At 38.2% G+C, this 23,192-nt stretch overlaps 2 protein-coding genes across 3 annotated transcripts in view; one reads left to right on the top strand and one right to left on the bottom strand.

Annotated features, from left to right (window-relative positions):
- Positions 1-23,192, top strand: part of LOC108665696 (neuroligin-4, X-linked-like) — an 81,800-nt gene that overhangs the window by 30,445 nt on the left and 28,163 nt on the right. The window lies entirely within an intron of this gene.
- Positions 7,597-20,527, bottom strand: LOC108665697 (long chain acyl-CoA synthetase 9, chloroplastic). 2 transcript variants are annotated; one of them, XM_018152481.2, is made up of 2 exons: positions 20,398-20,527; positions 7,597-10,598 (listed from the first exon to the last, which is right to left on the bottom strand). In XM_018152481.2, exon 2 carries the CDS (start codon positions 10,590-10,592, stop codon positions 8,574-8,576), a length of 2,019 nt encoding a protein of 672 aa, XP_018007970.1. In that variant the 5' UTR covers positions 10,593-10,598; positions 20,398-20,527; the 3' UTR covers positions 7,597-8,573. The 2 variants fall into 2 exon arrangements, with proteins under 2 accessions (XP_018007970.1, XP_018007971.1); XM_018152482.2 differs by lacking the exon at positions 20,398-20,527 and adding an exon at positions 15,778-16,175.

Here is a 23,192-nt window from a genome sequence, read left to right as displayed (position 1 = left end):
GGTCCATTACATCCAGGGCAGTAGTGGTCTTCGGCAGGCGACCCGTAAAATGGTGCACAGAACCCATGTCAACTTCGTATCAAAGTTACGTTAGCTACTCTCATCTCAACGTCATTTTGCCGGGTAAATGTGCACTTTCATGTATATATTTATAACAAGATATACTAATTATGTCCAGCAAAATTTCACTATTCAATGCTACTCTTAACTTGAAAATGACTGTTGCTACATTCAAAACGTCGTTAATATATTATTATTATTATTATTTGCTAAATCTGCCTTCTGCTCTACTAACGTCATCAAAATAATTGTTCGACTCCTTGAAAATTATAATGCATTCTCTGGTCATTAATTTTAAGCTTATAACAAGTCATATACATGCGTTAGTTATTAAATGCCATATTAGTGCAATCAGGCGTAGTTAAATAAAATCTGCCGCCGCCACTATATTAAATTGCGTAAGAAAATATAATTTAGTTTTAGCGTCTCTTACCTTATAGTCCCTCAAACATGCGCTAATATTCCAAAAATCTGGCGACATAGGAATAAAATCTTAGAGCTCTGAACGAAACCCGTGGAGCTTCAAGCCCCGTCTCTCGCTGGCTCAGCGCTAACTTTGCTGCATAGCAACTCGAATAAATTTTGAATTTTTAACGAAATTTTTGGACAGAAAAAATGTGTTGTCGACATCCTTTGGCTTATTTAAACTCTCTTCACGTGAAGAAAAAATTATTAGAACAGAACATTATTCAGTTATTGTGATAATTTTATAAGAATTCTGTAAGCTTACAAACGCTTACCTTGACACAGACGAAGGGATTATACGTTAATGAAGAGAAGCTTACGTCTGCAGAAAGGACATGGTACTTACACCCGCGACCAATTCAGATCAAATTACCGAAATATATGCGAGATCCCAAATAATTTAATTGCTATTTAACCGAATTTTCATCATAATATTTATTATGAGATGCAACGAAAATTTATTCATTCGAAACGGCACTAACGCCAAATGTATTGATAACAGAAACACTGCGAGGAAAATTCACTCTGCAGCGTTTCTGTTTTCAATATATTTGGCATTATACATGGAATAATATATGTTATCTACAAGCAATACTGTTGAGGTCAGGCAGAATATCTTGTATTAAAACTATAAATTGTTTTCAGGTTTAGCGGGAACAAAATGATCACCAATTTTCCGCAAACTTTGAGCGATAAGTTTATTATCAATCAAGTTCGAAAATATGGAAATGATCGCGTGAGTTCTGAGTTAATAAACTTTATAGTTATAATTTACAGACGAGTTCCTAGCGGCAGACATAAAATTTACACCCTACATATTTTCGACTACATTTGCGCTCTGAAACTTTCGAACTCAATTTTACGAATGTTGTACCAGCGATAAAAATAATTTTAAAATATGAGCCTCGAAAAATTCACTAGGGCCAATCGATTAATTTTGCTTCAAACAAGAATTTCTCAAGGCCATGGCAAAGTGTTTTTAGCGCATTTTCTCATTTATGGAAAAAATTCACTATTGTGCTCGCCATGTCCGTCTGTCCGTCCGTGACCTCAAGTTTTCGTCGACGAGAAAATGCGCTCTCTGTCACTCACTGCTGTGAGTACTGAGTTATATTTTTTTTAACTCAAGTTGCAACGTCAAAAGAATATCGATCAATTATTCAAAAAGTCTCAATGAAAATATGCTCGTCGTAACAGCGTATTATGAGTTCCAGGTCGTCATGTGACCTGCACTGATCCTAAATCTTATTTCCGTGAAAGATAAACGAGCATATAAATACAGACCATGCATGCTTTACAGACGGGTGTGTGGGGCAAGATATACAATGACCGGGAACAAATAAGGGTAATAATATCAGCCAGCACACAGAACATCGTTTATTGAAAGCATCACGTCGATAATTTGCAACAAAATTGAACATTTCGTCCTGATCAAAATAAAGGTATAATAAATGTGTAGGAATTCAAGCACACATGCTTGTGCCCATGATAGGTGCATAATTGCATTTATTTTTGTAGTAAACATTGAACGACAGCTTACTAAACATCCAGAAAACAATAGCTGAATCAATTATGTTGCCAACCCCACATTCAACACTCACCGCTGACTATAAAACACGACATGCACGATGGCCATCAGTGAGCTCAGTCGCGTTGTGTTGAATTGTGTCAACATGACTGATTCAATCACCATTGACAGTGTTCGTCTATGCACGTATATGCTTACATAATCAATAACGTTCCCTCTCAATGTACGAGTACATATACTCGTTTTCACTGCAAACGCATAATTTTTGGATGATATCGTCTCCATTAAAACATTTATCATGCATGCAATGAAGGCATTTTAGTTTGACCTCGAAATCTTGCACTATAAAATAAAAAAATTGTAAATTTACCTCGAAAATCTTGCATAATAAAATGAAAAAAATTTTATAAGAAGGTTGATAAAATTAATATCAGTTATACAAAAGGAACGTCAAATTCAGTTGAATTCTTAATAATTAGCCCGCCTTTTAAAATATTACGTAATGATATTATATTTAAAAATTGCATCTTCTTCCAAACACTACTTAGTTTTGAAAAATATATCATATCTTAACAGAATATATAGCACATCTCAAACTTTTCAACTGAATAGCGAGCAATGATTTATGTTAGGCGCTTAAGTCTAACTTTTCCAACAAGTTATCGTTTAATTTTGGTTTCGATGCTCATATCATACGCATCATTTGTATGGAACTTTTTTTCAATATTCGTCAGTAACATCTACGTGACCTTCTTATCTATACGGAAGTTGAAGTTGAACCGAGTGTTCATGTCATGCATGATTCGATGAAAATCACCAGCACGATCAATTTTCATGTTGCCCGGCGTCAATGCGTGGCTTGTAATAAGTTAATGCTAATAGATATCTATCATCAATATTGAAATTTCAGTGAAACAATTGATGCAATGACGTAGGAAGTTATTTTGAAATAGTGCATGATGGTTTCTGAAGTGTTGTTTATGGTGGTATCACACTATTGCGATTTCTGAGCTAAACCAACGAGCCGTTGACAATTGACCGATGATTCAGCGATTGTAAACAAGGTTGAAGGTCACTCGTCACAACACGTCACCAACGAGGGTGAAAGTCAAAATAAAATGTTATTTTTCCACCCTATTGGCAGACAATTGCCAGTTAATGTTTGCTAGAACAACATTGATATTTTTTATTTCAGCATAGGACTGGATTATTACGCTCATTAGCGAATTACATATCAGCCATGTTGTATAACACTCCTGAAATTGGGTATTTCCCTATCCTATCCCTATTTGAAGTATTATTATTAAACACATCGGCAACGCGTAGTTGAAGATATCGAAGTCGTTGGAAATGAGCTGGCATATGCCCAGAATAGCCTATATATATGGACGTCGGGCAACAATCCGAGGCAACTATAAAAAATTTGCAGCATTTTCGGCTCTCGCTAACTGGTTTTGAGTTCATTCAAATTATAATATCCGGACGTTTATTTAATAAATGCTGATGCCACTAGCTCTTCAACATCCATACTTGATTTCGATGCTGTAATTTGTGCGAGACGATGTCTCTCGAGTCTCGAAGATTTACCGAATACGATAAATCGTAATGCGCGAGATGAACTACTGAATTTCATCACAAACAATTGTGCGGTCAATTGATCGAAGATGTACAAGGATAGGAAGCTCAGTAAATATCACACTCATACAATGAGCACGTAGACGAGAACATCCAAGAGGGAAGCAAAAAGTTTACAAAAGTCCACAAAATACAAGATAATCTTTAAAAATATATTTATATGTCAACCTCGAAGTAATTGGAAAAGAAAATGTATCATAATTAGAATAAAGTATCATTTCAGGGACGGAAAGCCTATATTATACAAAGAAGTTATCACCAAGTTGTACGTTATAGATGCACAAGAGGAAAGGTTATTAAATGTTCTGAAGCAATTTCAAGTCCTCTTCCTATTTGGTATCAGGAAACTTACTTGAAAAAATAGTGATACGAATTGTTCATTGTTACCGTAGCAAGTTATAAAGTAGTCAAGGAGCAGGATATTAGTTATAGTTAGAGTGTTTTAAAAGCCACAAATTGGTGTCTCGGTGTTCTTTCGCACGAAACAGCAATAATTTAAACACCGAAGAAAGCAAGAATTTTACCACTCGTAGAAGACGAAAACACCATACTTAGCAGTGCCATGAATATTAACATGCTAATATTTTTCAAAAAATTATTACAACCTGGGGCACCTTTTTAATGTAGTATCCTTTCAGACGGTGTAAAACAAGCTCCGCACAATTAAAGTTGTAATTTAAATTGAAGGCTATTCAAGTATTCATAAATAGTACAATAACTTGAACTATACAATAGTCATTATAATTATAAACCGAAGTTTCAAACCTGCCTAAATTTTAAGATTTTATAATTACCAAATTGTTGATTTTACCTTCACGTGCATGACAAAATCTGCGGGTGCTGCAAGATGTATGAATGTATCAACGCATTAATTGAGCATCATTACAATACTTGTATGCTATGCGCGTTGGTTGGTGAGTGGAAGTTGAGGTCCGCCACAGTGTAAATATAAGAATAAGGGTACGAATTGTAAATAAAACTCGCAAGTCGTACATGCAATTTAGGAAAAGATAGTATGTTCATTATCAAAGCTCTATTAGTTTATATAATTTGTACATATTCCTTCAGAAGGAGACTTATGTTCATACTAGACTTGATTTTTTAAAAGAGCTTAAAATCTTCCATGAAAATAGGCTCAATCCAGACTATTGGCGAGGTAACTATTAAAAAATACTTTGCGTTGTAAAATATACTCCATATTATAGGAATCGTATTTTCTTTTCTAATTTATCACTATATTTCGAGCATCGCCGGTAACACGAAATTCCATTTAAAAAGATGGAAGCCGAGTGGTGATTTGTGGTCACAGCCGTATTAACAATTAATTTTTCGTGCATGTAACTTGATTAAAAATGTAATAACTAGTAATCATTATTAATTAAGGGATCTAACTTACATTCAACTATCAAATTTCATGATACAATACAATAAATTAATACAATATTAATAACCTATGAAATTTATTCCATAAAATGTGATCCTACTCTACACATTAGAAATTAGATGTTCAAGATTTCAGTCGCCCTTTTTAAAAATTTGTCTGCTATCTTTAATTTAAATAAGAGCATTTAACTCGGTAGAAAACAACCAACAGCTATTCAGATTCAATCAACCCGCGTAAATGAATTTATTCCTAATTAAAATATATTGCATGCGGGACAGCCATTATTTGGCCTGAAATACAGAAATAAAAATCTGCATAGGGCAAAAAATTGTAAACCTTCACATGGAGAATTGACTTCCCATCGTACCAAGTTCAATCCATTGATTCATGGATTATTTGGGGTGTAATTTCATTAGTCATAACTGTGGCCTTAATATTGGACTGGGACATCAGAGCTGAATCAAAGATTTGTAGACAGATCAGGTTATTCATCGCCTTTTCATAATGTTAATAACGTCAACGAAAATTGTTTCACACAAATACACGTCTCTTCGTGGAGAGTTAGCGTCAGAAATTATCAAAAAAATAACAACATTCAATAAATTTTTAATAAAATACAAATACAACAATTCAAAAAAATCTCGTAACATCTAAGCATTACAAGACCTTTCTTTGGATAATAAAAAACTCCTGATAAAAAAAAAACTTTTCATGATATTATTGCGAATTATAGTCAGCGAATTATAGTCAAACATTTAGTGGAACTGAGAATTTATCCTCTTATTAAAAATTAAAAAAAATTTAATACTACAAGTACAACACAATCAGAATCTTCCAGTCACGCATCTTAAATCCCGATGAGACCTACGTACTACGGTACTTTCCGTATGAACCCGGCTCATATAAAGGCAAGAAAAAGATACACATTACCATGAAAAAAAACTCGATTGAAAAGTTCGAGCGAGGTGCATGCCATAACAACAAGCATGACAAGCACTGTTATCCATACTCGTAAGGATTTTTCTCTCCAATATAAAGCGTGTACCAGATCGCATAATTTCTTAGACTTCAAATCATAAATTTCTTCAAATCTGCTTGTCTTTAGAAGTGTGGCGCGCGACGTCTGAGTGCAATATAATGGTAACGATGAACCGCGCCAATGTAACTTACGTAATTTAGGATATTGTAAATTGAAGTGGAAAGTAAGTAAGAATCTCGAATAAACTTGCTTAGGAGAAGCTGGAACCTCAGGCCAGGTCAGTGGTCGAATTTGACCGCCATGAGGTAAAGGTTCAACCTACTGAGAAAAGCGGAAAATTTCCAACTATTCGCCATAGTTTTTATTAGAACTTATATATTCAACATCGCAGTAACAATTATCATCGACAAAAAGCTTTTCGTTAGTTTGTATATCGCCTCAGCCACTAATCAACCTTGTCTATATTTTCGGTAAGCTTCTACTTATTTCTCTAAAACTGGCATAATTAAATTGAGAACAGCCTAGTTTATTTCAAATCGATCAAATTAATACAGTTTTTACTCATCCTGACTCTTTTTAGCGCATTTTCTTATTGATGGAAAAAAGGCGCAATTGTGCTCGTCATGTCTGTCTGTCTGTCCGTCCGTAACTTCACGTTTTCGTTGACGAGAAAATGCGCACTCTGTCACTCACTGCATTGAGTACCGAGTTATATTTACTTTAATAATGAAGTACACTAGTTGCTGGCGGTACAATGACACCATCACGAGAAGCAAGCAACCGAAGATCGAGGAAGCACAGTAACACGAAAACAATTCAAGTAAATCATAAAAACGATTGTCAAATTATAATTCAAACGAAAAGATCTCAATAATTCAGATCAGAAAGAAGGCAAGACATGACGTAAACGGGATCAATGATGCCGGTTGTGAGCGAAATAAATCAAAATTTAATATCAAAATTCTAATTCAAGCTTTTCTTCTCGAAATGAAATATTGGAAAAGTTTGAAAAAGTTCATGCAGCTCAAGCTTTGCCAGCCAGCAAACAATTTTTCCCTCCGCCATGTCAACGCTATATATGAGCCAAAGGCACCTAAATATGCAAATTCCCGATTAAAGTCATCGGGTAACATCTCGCCTGCGTCCTATTACAGCTGGGCCATACTTTCAAAACTGGCTAAGTGAACGTAAGTACTTTCGCTCTATTTTCTTGTCTATGATTGGTGGATTTTGCTCGATAGGCCGTCAATGATTGGCTGATGAACTTACGATCTCTTAACTTTTTTTGAAAGTATAGGCCCAGGTCCGTAAACCATCAACTAGAAATTAAAATCGTCGCTGCTACATATCTTTGTGCGGCTACTTTAGCGTTTAAGGCCTTCCATCTGAAGCACTTGAGGTTTCAGGAACTTATATACAGGCTTCCAATGCGCTCCGTAGCTTGAAATAAAGTCAGAAATAAACTGAAGAATATTATAGTTACTCGAATGGCAAGCAGGCAGAACTGAGGTAGTAAGAAGAATATCAGGAAAATACGAAAAACTATTGCCAGAAACATCGAACCGGGAAACTTTATTTACAAACAAAAATCTGTACAAACTTACAAGGACTTCCGTTAAGCAATACGACTAACTATACTCCATAGAACAACAATATTAACAAGAAATAAGCGCAAAATATAAACTAAGCCGCGCGATTATTGAATAACGAAATTGTTTTTATACAAACGGTCACTTCACCATGTGGAAGGTTGCAGTTCCAAAAAAAATTATGAAAACCTTCATTCTAATTTGGATCAGTGGATAAAATCTCTTATCTCAAATCTGACTCCGCAAACAAAAAATCCGTATTTTCGAAGTCGCCAATAGTTTAGTTTCACTTTCGACCTAATCATAACCAGTAGTGAAATTTATATAGTTTTCTAAATAATTTTATTTCACAGTGAAGAACAACACCTAGATTATAAGAAACCATTTATTCCTTACTAAAACATCTTTTAATTACAATTTAGCAATGAAGCTTTCTCAACATCCTACGCGTGCTATAACTCAAGCAACAAACGAATTTTCTAATCACAGTCGTGGAGAACAGGGCAGTAATCTTCCCTGTTTTTCCTCACATAGTCAATGTAATTACGTCTAAGTGCACCCTGAATCAACATTTATTCTAGTAAAGCGTTAAAGAAAGAGTACGTTAAATTAATGCCTTCATATAATAGAATACATTTATCATTTGATTAGGCCTATTAATAACAGAAATTTATTATAAAATCCGTGTAATTTACTATGCAATTTTGTATTAATTCACATCACATTGGATAACAATATTTAGGATAAAGAGTGCCCATCTGGGTAAATTTTTCTGAAGATTTCAGCACTTGAAACTTTGACACATTCAGGCAACGCTCGCGCTCTCCTTTACGATGATCGTCTCTATCTTCACAACAAAGAGCAATAAAAAGATGAGCTCGAATGCCCTCCAACATCCTGGCAAGACACTTGACGTAAGCCATCACAGTGCATTTAGGAAGAGGCGTACATGGCGGCTATTTGTTGCGAGAAATGTTTGACTATAGGCTTTCTCCTCAACTTCAAAGCAGCAGTAACTAAGCCATTATCGGGCGTCCACGGCTCAGAAGTCAGGAACAATGCAGTGGGAATCTCGGCACGATTGAGCTTTTGGCTGCGGCCGTGACTCTGAAGCGTCTTCAGCACGGCTTTAACGACGTCCGCGTCGTTACACAGATCGCTCAGATTATCAGATTCGTTCTTGGATAGTCCAGCGGCTATTTTCTTCAGGGTTTCGGCAGCCGGAACCACCACTGCCACGGTGTTGTTTTGGTTGCTATCGCAGAAAACGCATATGTTGTCAACAACCGCGTGCGTTTTGAGAACAGCTTCAACGTTCCCCAGGGAAACGTACTCCCCGCTCTGTAGCTTTACGAGGTCCTTCATGCGGTCGATGATTCTTAGACACCCATTCTCATCCATCTCTCCGATATCTCCCGTACGGAACCACCGTACACCATCCTCTTCATAAAACGATTGCTTGGTTTCTTCGGGTAATTTAAAGTATCCTAACGCAACGCAGTCTCCCCCGACGACGACCTCCCCCCGCGGCAGGGGTTCGTCCGCAACCCGATACCCGCCCTCCTCCCAGTCATCGAGTTTAACGATGGTGCGTGGATTTGGTGGTCCGCAGTGGCCAAGAGTGTGATCGTCCGCGTCCATGCTGGTAGCGCAAGCTGAAGTCTCGGTTGCGCCGTACGCAGCTTGTAATGTACACCCAAACATCGCCTTGATGATGAGTTGCGTTCTATTGGAGATCGGAGCACCTCCCACAACCATCATGCGTAAACGGCCGCCCAATTCTGCCTTCACTTTGTTAAAGATCATAGTGTCTAAAAACCTGCTTAAAACGCCACCGTTTCCATTAATTGCTTGCTTGTACTGCAGTGACGCCGAGAAAAGTTTCGATGCAAATTTGCCTTGTCGCTCGACGTTGGTTAAGACTCCTTTAATAATGCGATCAAGGATGAGAGGCACGGCGCACATTGCTGTCGGTCGCGCCATTCTTGCATCGCCTACGGTTCCCTTCATAATTTTAGGGCTAGTATTAGTGAGAGTGAGGGGAGAGCTATAAGCAATGCTCACGCCCATGGCAATGATAGCTGTTTCTGTGGCGAGCTCCAAGACGTGCGCGAGAGGAAGATAAGCCAAGTAACAGTCGCCGGGGCTCAAGTGCGCCTGCACAACGTAGGCCGTGATGGCTGAGAAAATGTTGCGGTGAGACAACAACACGCCTTTTGGATTGCCTGTGGACCCACTCGTGTACATAATGATGGCCACATCATCAGGACCCGGGCCCTCGATGTTCTGTACGTCGGCGTCACGTCCCATCTTACGCACTTCTCCGTAAGACAAAACTTCCATGGACGGTAGAGTGGCTTTAGCATCGCCGATGCCATCCAGCTGATCCTCTAACACGATCACGCGCTTTACCTGATCATTCCCTGGCAGGATCTTGGCAAGTCTGTGCATGAGCTCGACACTCGTGACGATAGTGTCAACTTCTGTCTCCAAGATGCCGTGTGCAACTCCGTCGTCGTTGAGGTTCGTGTAAAGCGTTACGATAGTCATTCCGGCGTTCATACATGCCACTGAAAACACATACCACTCGGCTCGCGTCTCCGCGAACATCGCAATTTTAGATTTAGGTTTCAAACCCAAACTCAAGACACCTTTAGACAACACTAACATGTCCTCATAAACATCTTTGTAGGACTTCCATACGTAGTCACCGAGCTCTAATTTCTCCAGCTTCTTGCCTTTGGATTCTTCGATATGTCTGAGAATTATGGTCCTGGTGCCCATGCAAGGCTGGTCGCCATTTTTATCGCCCGAGTACTGAAGTATTGCGGGGACTGTGATGATGGAGTTGTCGAGTAAATGTTTTGTGAGTTGTAAGCCGGGTTCGTTGCCGATGTCGTCAGCCTTGCGCCACGTGTTGTTGGCACCACGAACTCCGCGCACCGTAGACATTCTTATCTGTAAAATAATAAGCCGTCATTATTCGTCAAATCAATCAATTCCATTCCATATATTCTGAAAATTTAATTATGTCACTTATTGTTGGAAAAATTAATTCATCTACCCCCAACGTGTAAATATCGATGCGACTATCAAAAAGAGAACGCAACACAAGACTCATTACGGCCAATGTTTATTAAATTAAGCACGTATCTTCACACCCTGCAAATTATCTCGCAAATAATTGAGTTTCATTTATATTTAATTCATACAAAAGCACGTTGATAGAAGGCCTGAATAAAAAGCCAATCAAACAACCATTACTTTCCTTACTATTCAATAACCGTAAAAAACATTGCTCGAACTTAGCTTAGCATTGCTCGAGCTCACAAAACAATAAAATATTGGTCTATATTTTGCCTCGCAGCACCTCGCACGTCTGCGCGCTTGTCGTCAAAACTTAAATGAGATGCTGTCGCATTTTTCGCTTTGTCACTCCGTCACTCGTCAACCTATTGGTCATCACGCTCATCAATTAAGATACGTAAAAGTCAACAACTTATTCCAACCACCAAGCTTCTACCGTAACCTTGTACAAGCTTATATTATTATCATTGGAAATGCCACACATTCATCCCTTACAGCAATCCGTGGATTAATAACCATTCGATTATTTATTTTAAATATTGTCAGCGTGATGCTTTCCTAAGCATTAGCCGCATCCCTAGCCTTGTCATAGCGAGGATTAGGGTCAAACAACACATCATGTTGTAACTAGAACCTAGTCCTGATGACATAATTTACGCAGCAAGCAGGACGGGAAACATCGCACTGCAGTGCGTCCGGTCCCGCTGCCGACAGCAGACTTCAAGGTTACGGCCGCGAAGCAGCTTCAGGCAGAGGTGGGCAGTAGCACGCTACGTGTAGCGGCCGCTACATTTTCAGTAGCGGTAGCGCCGATACATTTCAAAGTAGCGATGCCCAGCTCTGGCTGCAGGTCAGGTTAGATTTAAATTGTTCATGGTCTAATAGACGTGGACGGCAAACCCGGAATTTCTAGCCTCAAATCTTAAGAAGCTGATCCGCAAATTACATTTCTAAACGGTACATTTTAAAAAATTTGAACGCATTTTGCTTCGATACAGAACAAAGCTATTGCGACTCAATTAAGGCCTCGGCTCTATTTGTTCTAAGGTGTCGATTTCCGACAGGATGAACATCCTCGTCGATTCGCTTCACGTATCCGTCGTTACTAAAGTATATACGGCGGCCATTTTCTGCATTTCCCTTAATATTATTAATATCATCATATTAATATTACGTTACAATCAAATTAATATTATCCCATTTTCTCTGGTCAGCTGAAAATAACCCAACATGAAGGTCCGTACACTCATTACAAAATTTGTCAGAAAAAAAAGGCAAAAACAAGCCACCTAAAGAATTGGTCTCGAATTTTTCCCGTGTAAGAAATTTATGCTTGCGCGTGTCGATGCATACACAGAACGATGCATAACTTACTCGGAAATAAGTACTATAATTTTCAAATAAAACGGGAAACAAAAGCGGAACTATGAGACAAAAATAATCGAAAATACAGTCACAAACGTGCAGATTTAACATTAGTATATTTGAGACAATTTTCTCAGCAAGTTTGGGCAAGTCGTTGCATCCAAGACAATATGCAGTGCCAAGTCAGGGCATAATATCGAGCGTACAAATTTCATTTGATCTTGCAAAATCATCGAGAGGAAATTCGTTACTGGCTCGACGTAAACAGAATATTTTCCCTGCATTGCAAGGTATCAAGGTTATAAATAAAGGACGACCAAAAAATTCTTAATTCATGCAACGCGCATAACACACCGTGAATATCATATACCTAGCGATGCTTGCGACGAGGGTGCATGAGAATATGAGAACCTCGACTATAGGAAGAGGCATCTTCCCTTTGACAGTATACTAACAGTAAACTAATAAAAATTATCGTAATAATAGTTGCAAGTGCAGCAACGTTTTTCAATTGTTACTTCATTGGCTGTGTGTATAGTCTATATAATTTATTAAACTATGAAAATAAAAATCTGTATGCAGCAAATTCATTAAGAAAAAGAATAAATGCAGTATAAATTGCATAAATACCTCGAACAAACCCAATCTGAATTATACGAACATTCCCTTGAAAAATTATATGAAGTAAGAGATGAAAGAGCCAAGTGAAGTATTTTCAAAACACATCATTTCCATCCAGCTAAATTTCATTATAACATTTCACGCGAGCAACCTAATTTAATATTAAACGTTATCATTCTTACGTCACAAGAAAGGTGCGGTATGACGTAGCTAGTTCGATTTAAAAACACATCACTCCCATGAAGCTAGTATTTCATTATAACATTTCACGCGAGCAACCTAATATAATATTAAACGTTAGCATTCGTACGTCACGAGAAGAAAGGTGCGGTATGACGTCCATAGTTCGAGATAAATCACTGGAGACAGCGTGGTCTGTGATCACGCGATCGAGTTTAGCACAGACAAGACTCTCAACGCGATAACAATGGAGGGCCTCTATAAAGAACCTTGATCTATAGGATCAAGCAGACCAGTAATCAGCCTGATATAACTTGATACTATCAGAAATGAGAATTCTAATTAATGTTGTTAATCACATGGAATGTTTCATTTGGTAGATAACATTTATTTCTTGCCACAGCGTCCTCGAATTTCATCGTTGTTAAATCGCACATAACGAAACAATTTAGGCGTCTAAGTGCGGGAAGGGGGCGAAAATCTGTGGTCGTTCATGATGGTATAATAGAAAGGCTTGTAATGTTATCTAATTTATGAGGAACTTTAAAAATTACCGTTTTTAATTAAAGTATACATGATTGAATTTACGGAAGTACGTAAGTATACCTAACTCAATATAACTCCCACTATTTTACGGCACTCAATGTACGTAAATTTGAGCGAAAATTCTGAAACGGAACGCAATCAAGTTCTATTCAGATGTTTAGGACTCGAACAATGGGACTCAAAGAATATGGCATCCTTCACTCGACATTTGAATTCAGTAAACTTAATGAACTTTCTAAATTGCACTATAAACCGTAATAAAATCTAATAAAAATCTATTTATTTAGTGATAATAATCGAAAGAGGTACTAATATGCGAGCTGCACACAACACAGCATGTACAATTTGTACATGAACACATTGTACATGAGAAGCAGCGGGAGCGTCAAAGGCTTTGCTTCACTAAACTTCCTAGAAAGCCGACAGGAACTTGCGTTTTAATTAATTTCTCCGACGAATACCAGGGCTCTTCTATAGAAATAGCGCAGCAAACCCTAAGCTTTAAGATGCTACGTCGAATAACGCCTAATACAATGAAATTCTTGAGCGTCTAACTTGATACTAGCTATGCGATCTCAATATGCAGTATACATTTATAAACAGATTCTGCATTCTATAATCTCTATTCGCTAACAAAAATAAAAATAGCAACTACGTATGTATCATTTCATCGTCCTGAACACTGCAGTAATCTTCAACAATAATATTTTAATCAATATTATTGTTACGAGACAAGTTAAAAAATTACACATTATGGAAGTCGATAGATATTCCACAGTAAAACCCGCCATCCTGCAGGCAGATTCAACCCCTGAAAAGTTTACCTTCGTAGGCTGGTAAAGTCAATCGTAAAGTAGAAGTTCAAGCTGAGCTTACAAAGCTTGATATACGAACTTCAGAGTAGCTTTTTCGTAATTTTCAGCAGCAAAACTTAGTGATATTAAACCGGAGACGCGTCAGTCTTGAAGCAAAGGCAATAACGGGATTGCAGTTACGTATAAGTTGTAACCTTACTCCAAAAAAAATTGCAATCCATATTAATTCCGAGGTAAACTATAATAAATCTTTTAAAAAATATAGAATATGAAACTGGTCACAATAGAGCGGCACAGTCGACACGATAACGTATTGCAGAATTTTTAAGTTACAGTGATATTGTAATGAGTGAAAATGATATCAATTTTCTCAATATAAAATCGTATGTTTTCTTCCAGTAGAAGAAAATATTCCAGTTCATGAGAGAATGAGAATAACTATATTACAGTACTTCGTTCAAATCCCGTGTGCATGACGATGTCGATTATAAGTATTTAAGATCAATATGCACGTATTTTAGATCAATGGTATTGTCGATGTCGTTTATTAGTATAAAAGATTAACCGTAGAATGTGATAACATATCTGTACTTATAGAGCGTGATAAGTCAAGCGATCGTTTGTAAATAAAGACAGAAACTTAAGCATGAAGTGTAATCGTCATATCATTATGAGGTGACATCGGACGATGTCGGCCAACCGAGAGTAGCCGGCACGGATAAAATGCGACAGCAGCACAGACGAGACGTGGCGCGGCATCCAGAGGAGGGCATTGCGAATTTGCGGTGCGTCGATACCTAGACCGTCTCAGGGTCGAAATTTGTATGCCCAAGCCAATCGATATTCTGTCCACACGCCCTAAGAATATTGAACCCACACTCGAATGTGATATTGTACCTTCTTGATTTAGGTATACTGTACCTTTGTACCCCACACGCTCAAAGAATATTGAACCCACACTTGAATGTGATATTGTACCTTCTTGATTTAGGTATACTGTACCTTTGTACCCCACACGCTCAAAGAATATTGAACCCACACTTGAATGTGATATTGTACCTTCTTGATTTAGGTATACTGCACCTTTGTACCCCACATGCTCAAAGAATATTGAACTCACACTTGAATGTGATATTGTCCCTTCTTGATTCAGGTATATACTGTACCGTCGTACCCACACGCTCACGCGATGTTGGACCCGATACCCTAACAGTTGAGTCCCCGGGCGTAATCAATACCCAAGAATGTAACATTCAAGTGGGCATCGGACTCTGGACCAGCTGTATGTTGGGGGAGCAGTGCGTACAAGCGTGCGCACATTATAGTGCATCACAGTGCGCGTGATCTGAACGGTCAAAGCGCACAATCATACGGGTATAGTGACGAGGTTTGCATGATTCATTGATCCATTTTACCTTTGGGTTGATTTGCTATATCAGCATTAAATATCAACGAACTGATTAACCTGCAAGTAACAGCTACTCTAACAATTACATCACCGCATTTAACCCTGGTAAACTTACGGAGTGAAAAAGAAGGCCAATTGACAGTTCAACCAAGTACGAAGTACGTTATTAAGTGAGTTATTAGACTGAAAAATTAGATGCTCGTGTGCGTCGTAGTTTTCAAAAACTCCGTTGATTGTTATAAACTGAGATATCATCAGCAGAAAAATTTCCACACTATTTCCTGACGATTAAAACCAAACGCGCGCTTGGGACTTCGTCAGTTTCACAAGAAAATAAAATTCACACTTCGAGTTCCAAACGAATACGAAACAATATTTTGCCACAAAATCTTATTGTTTTCACGTATTTCACACCATGTAGAAAAGTATACTACAGATATATGGGAAAGTGTACGTATATATGAACGTTTCTAGGGAGCTATAAGATGTAGGACGTGGTGGCCGTGAGCCGGCTAGTCGTGAAGTGAGTGAGCTGGCAACCGACGCGGCACAGAGGCGTTGCTGCAACTGCTGCACAGGCCAAGACGCCTGACCTTATTCCTATCCCTGGCAAACACCTGTGTGCTGTGTGCCTATACACGTGTGCTGTGTGCCTATACACACGTATGATGTGTGCCTATACACGTGTGCTGTGTGCCTTTACACACGTATGATCTGTGCCTACACATGTTTGATATGTGCCTACACATGTTTGATATGTGCCTACACATGTTTGATGTGTGCCTACACATGTTTGATGTGTGCCTACACATGTTTGATGTGTGCCTACACATGTTTGATGTGTGCCTACACATGTTTGATTTGTGTCTACACATGTTTGATTTGTGTCTACACATGTTTGATTCGTGCCTACACATGTTTGATTTGTGTCTACACGAATGCTGCGCTACAACGATTGATACCTGCTGAGTGCCTTCACGAATAATATGCGTTGTATGCCTACACGAAAATTATGTGTAAACTTTATTTTACTATATAACATTATAATACACACTGAAAGCGATCAAGCACAGCCGACATGATATTAAGCATCACAACACAGTGTGCAACAGACCACGCACCGCACACCGTCGTACATCAAGTTTATTCGTCAGCACACACACTAACGCACCATAAACATCACTATGACCTTGCTAGCGACAGATAACAATGCCTACTTGAATACTGCTGGTGCCTATATGTATTGTGCATATATAGGTCACCTTCGTGGGAGTGTTTCTAATAATACGTTCACTAATACCGATTATGGTTGTGTAGAACAACTAAGTTCGAAAAGATACAGAAAGGGATGACTGTACACACTAGGACGAAAGGAACTTTATTGCCTAAATTACATTGAGTGCATATTTTTATTAATTAGTTCCATCTCATCAGAAATGCATAGATATAAACCTGGGCACTATCTTTATGAACGAGTTGAGTGATACAACCAAGTAGGTCAATATCATCAGAATATTTCAATCACTTTTTAGACATCAATTGACGTACACTTGCATGATATTGCAGACGTAACAGGACCACATGTGCAGGCATTGCGTAGCTCTCATGCATCAAGTGCCAGCAGATTGCATGCACTTGAGAGGCCCATTTCCACGGTCATTGGGTCCAACATGGCGGTTAGAAGGAGATAAGCTTTGAAGTAACTTATTTTGTGGGAGAATGTATTACATAATTTGAGTTCCTTTTTAATATCATCTGATGTTATTTATTAGCACAAATCTATATCAAATTTCATTGAGAAATAGAATTGTTTGCCATCCGTAAACTTAAAGCCCAAATGACTACCGCTACCATATCATACTTCACACAAGCAGGAAAATTGTTGCGCGCTGCAACAAATGCATTATCTTCAAGTGATAGAAGAAGAAAATCCTAGAACAAGAGAGGATGCTCATAAGAGTAAATATACTTGAGAAGCTCCGGAAATCAGATTATACAGCCGCCGCTGATGACGCTACAAATCTAGTCCCGTATATGAGACTCCACGAAAGGAAAACTTAAAAAAAAATAAAATAAAACTCAGTACACACAGCTGTGAGTGACAGAGAGCGCATTTTCTCGTCGACGAAAGCGTGAAGACGGACAGACGGACGGACAGCAGACAGACGGACATGACGAGCACAAAATCGCCTTTTTTCCATAAATGAGAAAATGCGCTAAAAAACGTCACTAGGCATCGCCCTGAATGTCAGTGTCGAGGCAGTTAATTTTACGATCAGGATGACGCGCGTCATAAAGGTCAGTAAATGTCAATACCTTACGTCATTAATTCTGAGGTGTGATGGACCAGCCATAATACCTGGTTCATCCGATGGTGCAACAGAGCCATTAAATCTGTTTGCGAGAAATTAAATTCGAATTGGAGAAAAAATACCATGGCAAGGCTGTCGGTTCCCAAATGGTTTCACATGGTTTCGGGAATGTCTGGTTTCCAAATGTCCTCAGATTTTCACATTTCTCATGTTGTCTTCAAACAAAAAATTAATTGAATAATTTTGAAATTCTTTTCAACAGCAAATGAAATTGAAAAGTTTCGAGTTCGGGCTTAAGACCGGACAAAATATAAGGTCACGCGCCTCATCGACCAATAGCAAAAGGAATAAATGAAAGGTCATTGGAATGCAATGAGATCTCTGTGAATATACTTCGGATTGATTGAATATCTTTCAATTGTGCCTGAATTTTCTTCAGGGCCCTTGATGAAGACTTGCCATTGGTCCATTAAGATATTTTACATCACAATGAAATCATCAATAAACAGAGAACAGTAACGCCACATAACTCACGACCGCAGATTCGCAACACGAGTTATATTTTGGTTTCCCAAATAATTACTAAAATCTATGTGCAAATCAAACAAGAAATATAAAAACGTTTCAGCTACTGTAGTTTGTGATGCAGCTACAGATTACGCAGGACGAACTTGAACGGCTACTCGAAATATTGTTCTATTTACAATAACGCGAATAATTCAGCAGACGATAAAAATGCTGCGTAACTCGAAGTAAACGCGTAAATAAGTCAAACAACAGGCAAGTCATAGTTGTCTATTTCTGCCCTGCTTGATAGCGGATGGTTTATTTTACACCGCGTGACAGCATAGGTTCTAGTGGGGAATCAAAGAAACTGAATTAAATTTATCAGCAATAAAAAAAATTAGTGATGCTCAAGGCTGAAAGTGCAAGTCATCAGTGCCATGCAAGGTACAGTCTTCATTTAGATGCTATATCGTGCGAACAAAAACTACCTTTTCAAGGACCAGAAAAAATACGGTAGCTGAAATTACGAAGGCTAGATAGAACAGAGCCTGCAATCGCGAGGAGTAGAACACAGGCAATATGAAAAGGACCGTAAGTTCAATTCCTAACAATTTCCCAACTTTGAGTCCTTTCATAAAAAAATTTGATTGTAATTATTGATAACACTGCGAACTACGTCCATAATTGATTATTTCATTCATTGAAGTCCAACAAAAAGCCTTGTGATCAAAATTGCTCGTCGCGTGTCCACCGCTGACCGCTCCCGTTTACACAGCATGAAAGATGGACGACTTCAGTCATTAATTTACCATCTTCGGTACTGCCTAATAACTTTGGGCAGTTGTTAAACATAATTTAAAAGCTTGGAACAATCGCTGCTTGAGTCGATACCCCAATGCAATTTTAACTGACATGAACCTAGCGACTTCTTGTAGACTTGATAAATGATAAGCACATCGGTTATTGTGTCAATGTGTCCGCGTGGAGAAACGTTGAAGCAAACACTTCAAGTAAGGATACTCGATTCGACGACGTTTTATAGGTAAGTGTGCGAAACGTGAATAGCCGAATATGATTCTCGGTATTAAAACAGCTACGGGTATTAAAATTCAGGATACAACTTGAAACTAAAAAGAAATGTGAGGAGCTTGCGAAACAACACCATTTCTCATTTCTTGCGGCATTTCTGGATTGCTCTCAGTTTATCGTGAACACGCCCTACAACTCTGGAGAAACAAAGGCATATTAATTATTCTTCCATTAACAATTGCGCGTGCTCATGATTCATACAGTGGAACAATTTATATCTATAACTATACTACGTATGTAAGCATGAAATTGTTTCAAGTGTATGCAACGCACCATTGATGATTGATTGAGTATTAAAACGTTTCTTGATTGAAAAATTGAACAAACTATTCGAACCTGAATTTAAATGATAGAAAAGACATCCGCATCGAAAAGTACATGCGCCAAACAATAAAAATATTAATTTAAAGTACATTCTAGATGAAGCATTGAGTCATAAAGCATCGCGCAATGTTTAGTTCATAATTTCAGTGTGCGTGGCTGAGAAGAAAACTGTTGAGCTATCGAGGGGGCTGCACTGCACAGTTGCCACAAGTTGCCAGATTTTCATTCTCATTCAAAACATGTCAAGGGCGGATAACTTCCGTCGTCTCGCCATGATCAGCTACCTACACAGGCTACACTCTGCTAGAGACATTCAAAGATTCAGCTGCAAGTAGAAAAATATGCAGTTATTTGCGAGTAATATAATCGGAAATGATGTTTAGCGGGATGAAATGCATTGGTGCTACGGAAAATACTAGTACCTGTGTATGTGTCACGACATTTCTTTAAAAAAAACGAGCTTAATAAATAACAAGGCACTGTACTCTTTAATTGATATTTACCAGTAACGTGTGCTTGCAAGTAAAGTTAAGTTGAGTAATTGGACAAATATATCAAACGGAATCCGTCACAAAAACCACGTTGGCACAGACCACCGGCCAACCTTTCCTCACTGTGAGTCTTTCTCGGTACAACTGCACTCGTCATTGAGGTCACTTATGACAATCGTTGGCAATGTACTAATACTAACTTTCAAACAACGGTAAATTCTTTAAGTACTGTTGTATATAGTTGTTATTATTGCCATTAGATATGCAATTGATGAATAATTTTACATTTTTACTGGTGACTGTTTCCTGTTTTTCAGTGTTTGTGTCTTCTCTCGTTGCCAGCAGTCGTCAGATCAGAAAAGGAAGCATGTGGGACTGCCTAATATATGTACTTCTTGTTTGAAAGTTAGAAGGGTATTATTTACCTGGAAATTTTGTAAAAAATCTCAATAACAGTGTTAATCAATAACAGTCATTTTAGTGTGATGAACGTTTTTCTTCCTTTTTAGAACGTTTGATATGCTGCCGGAGTTGCTATAGTAACGTTAGGACAACAGTGGCGTTCCCGTTGCCGATTCATACGATACATATTCATCACGTGATGTATGACGCACACGTGTACCAACTTCCAGATCGTCTCACTACATCATGCTGGTTGTTGCGTCATGTTCACGTCGATGCTTAGCCAATTGAATGACTGTTCCAACCTTGGCGTCAACTTCTCTAATTGAAATAAATGATGTCGTCTGTCGGCACCTTCCGCTCATTTTAGTGATTTTTTTGTTTGTTTCATGAGTTAGATGCCAATATATATTACGAAACGGGTTATTTTACGATACTTTACGTTGTCATGTATACCATTAACGTTCTAAACTATAGTACCTCCGATCGGCAACTGCACCTTGAACTAGATGTGAAAAGCATCATTTTTTCTCATTTCACCCTATCATGATCGCTCAAAATATTTATTGATTTTTTTAAGTGATGAGCGAGCCTATCATGGTCGCTCATCACATGTCTATCTGGATGACTGTTTTTTTTTTCTTCGTGAAGGCAGGCACCGAAACGAATGCTAGCTTATCTTATTTGGAGTTACTACATTCAGTACGTCTAATAGCGCGCGGTTCAGGTACGTGGGAAAAAACTGTTTGGATGTTCTACGCTTTGCGCAGCATGCAGATAAATACTGATCACCTGAAAAAAAATTTCGATCACGCGCTTTTGTAGAGGGTAGCAGCTGGGATCATTCGACATTATTTGATCAAAAATTACGGCAAAATATTCCTCGTTTTCATTTAAACAGCGCAACACATTTAATTTAATGAGTACGTCTGGATATGTCGGAAGCCTGTGACCAGCTTTTGTAAAAAAGCAAGGGACTTTTAACATAATTTTATGCATAATAAAACATAAATGCTAAATCTACCTTTTGTTGCCATGACTAAGCGAAACCCTTTAATTTTAAAGTCTTAAATTATCATGATGCAACTCGCTGCATTAAATATCATCAATCAAAAACGATTTAATGGAACGACCGATACAAATCAGACATCGTGATTCACCAAGATTTTTAAATTTCTTTCATGCTAAACTCACGTTTACTGACAGAGCATAAATCCTTTTTATGAAGTCTCACAGCGAATATTTCACGTGTGGAGTTGTCAATTATTGAGGTTATTTCTCGCACGAAGCAATTGTTCTGGTTCATCAATTTTGACCTAAAATTCCGAAAATTATATTGGTTACATTGACCTGGCCTCTGTCTGCGATCATATAGCCTTCATCCAGCCTATGAACAGGTAATTAGATTATCAGTTATTCGAACTCTAAAGCATCGACCAACTGGTAAAATATCCATGGCATAATTTAGCGAGCGTCCATTTCATTGATTGCATTCACTTCTGATCGATGATGGTTTCAATAAGAGCCGTTTTCCACAATGCGCGCACCTCTATTTACAGCTCTGGTCTAATCAAGTAGCGAACTTCATACCAGTGCTCTATGAATTTCAAGCTGAATTTCTTTGTGAATGTGGTATTTATTTGTATTATACAAGGTAACGTCTATGGAGATGTTAGCATGCAGCTCGCTCAAGTAGCATAGCTTCTTCGTTCAGCATGCATGCCTCGATGCATATGACGTCAAAAGAATGACGTAAGAGGTTGACTGCATTACTTCACTGAATTTCTTCACTGTAGTGAAGCACAGCACTGTTTCTCTGAAGTGCAAAACTTCACTATTTCACTGTGATGAAATGGTTCACTGTATTGTACTGCGGCATTGTTCCAATCGATTAATTCACTGCATTGCTTCACTGCAGTGAAGCATTACATTACTTAGCTGGTGTGCAAATACTGCATTATTTCACTGTAGTGCGGCACTGCATTGCTCCACTATATAAATTCATTGCATTGAGTCACTCCCTGAAGAGTTCCATGCATGAATGTTCGCTTAGGATCGTGGCATGCGTGAGGTTTCGTAGCCATGTACATGCGTATATACGAATGAAACGCACCGCACGAATGATCGATAAGCACGAGGTTGCTGCGTATGAAGTCATGCGATGCATAGAAAGGATCCTGTCACATGGTTGCACCAGGCCTGCAACCATGTGACAGGATGAATGGTTCAATACCAAAGTAGAATATTCTCCTTTAATCTATACTAAATCCACTAATCCCATAAATCCATTAATCCCATACTAAAGCAGAATATTCTACACCTTTAATGTATACCAAATCCATTAATCCCTAAAATCCATTAATCCCATACTAAAGCAGAATATTCTCCACCATTAATCCTTCAAG

The sequence above is a fragment of the Hyalella azteca genome, unplaced genomic scaffold (genome assembly GCF_000764305.2).
Source record: "Hyalella azteca isolate HAZT.00-mixed unplaced genomic scaffold, Hazt_2.0.2 contig5580, whole genome shotgun sequence".
NCBI lineage: Eukaryota > Metazoa > Arthropoda > Malacostraca > Amphipoda > Hyalellidae > Hyalella > Hyalella azteca.
Note: the sequence above shows the minus strand (reverse complement) of the source record. Positions and strands in the feature narration are given on the sequence as shown.

Excerpts from the sequence above, each read along its gene's own strand:
- LOC108665697 (XM_018152481.2), bottom strand. The coding sequence starts at position 10,592 with ATGTCTACGGTGCGCGGAGTTCGTGGTGCCAACAACACGTGGCGCAAG.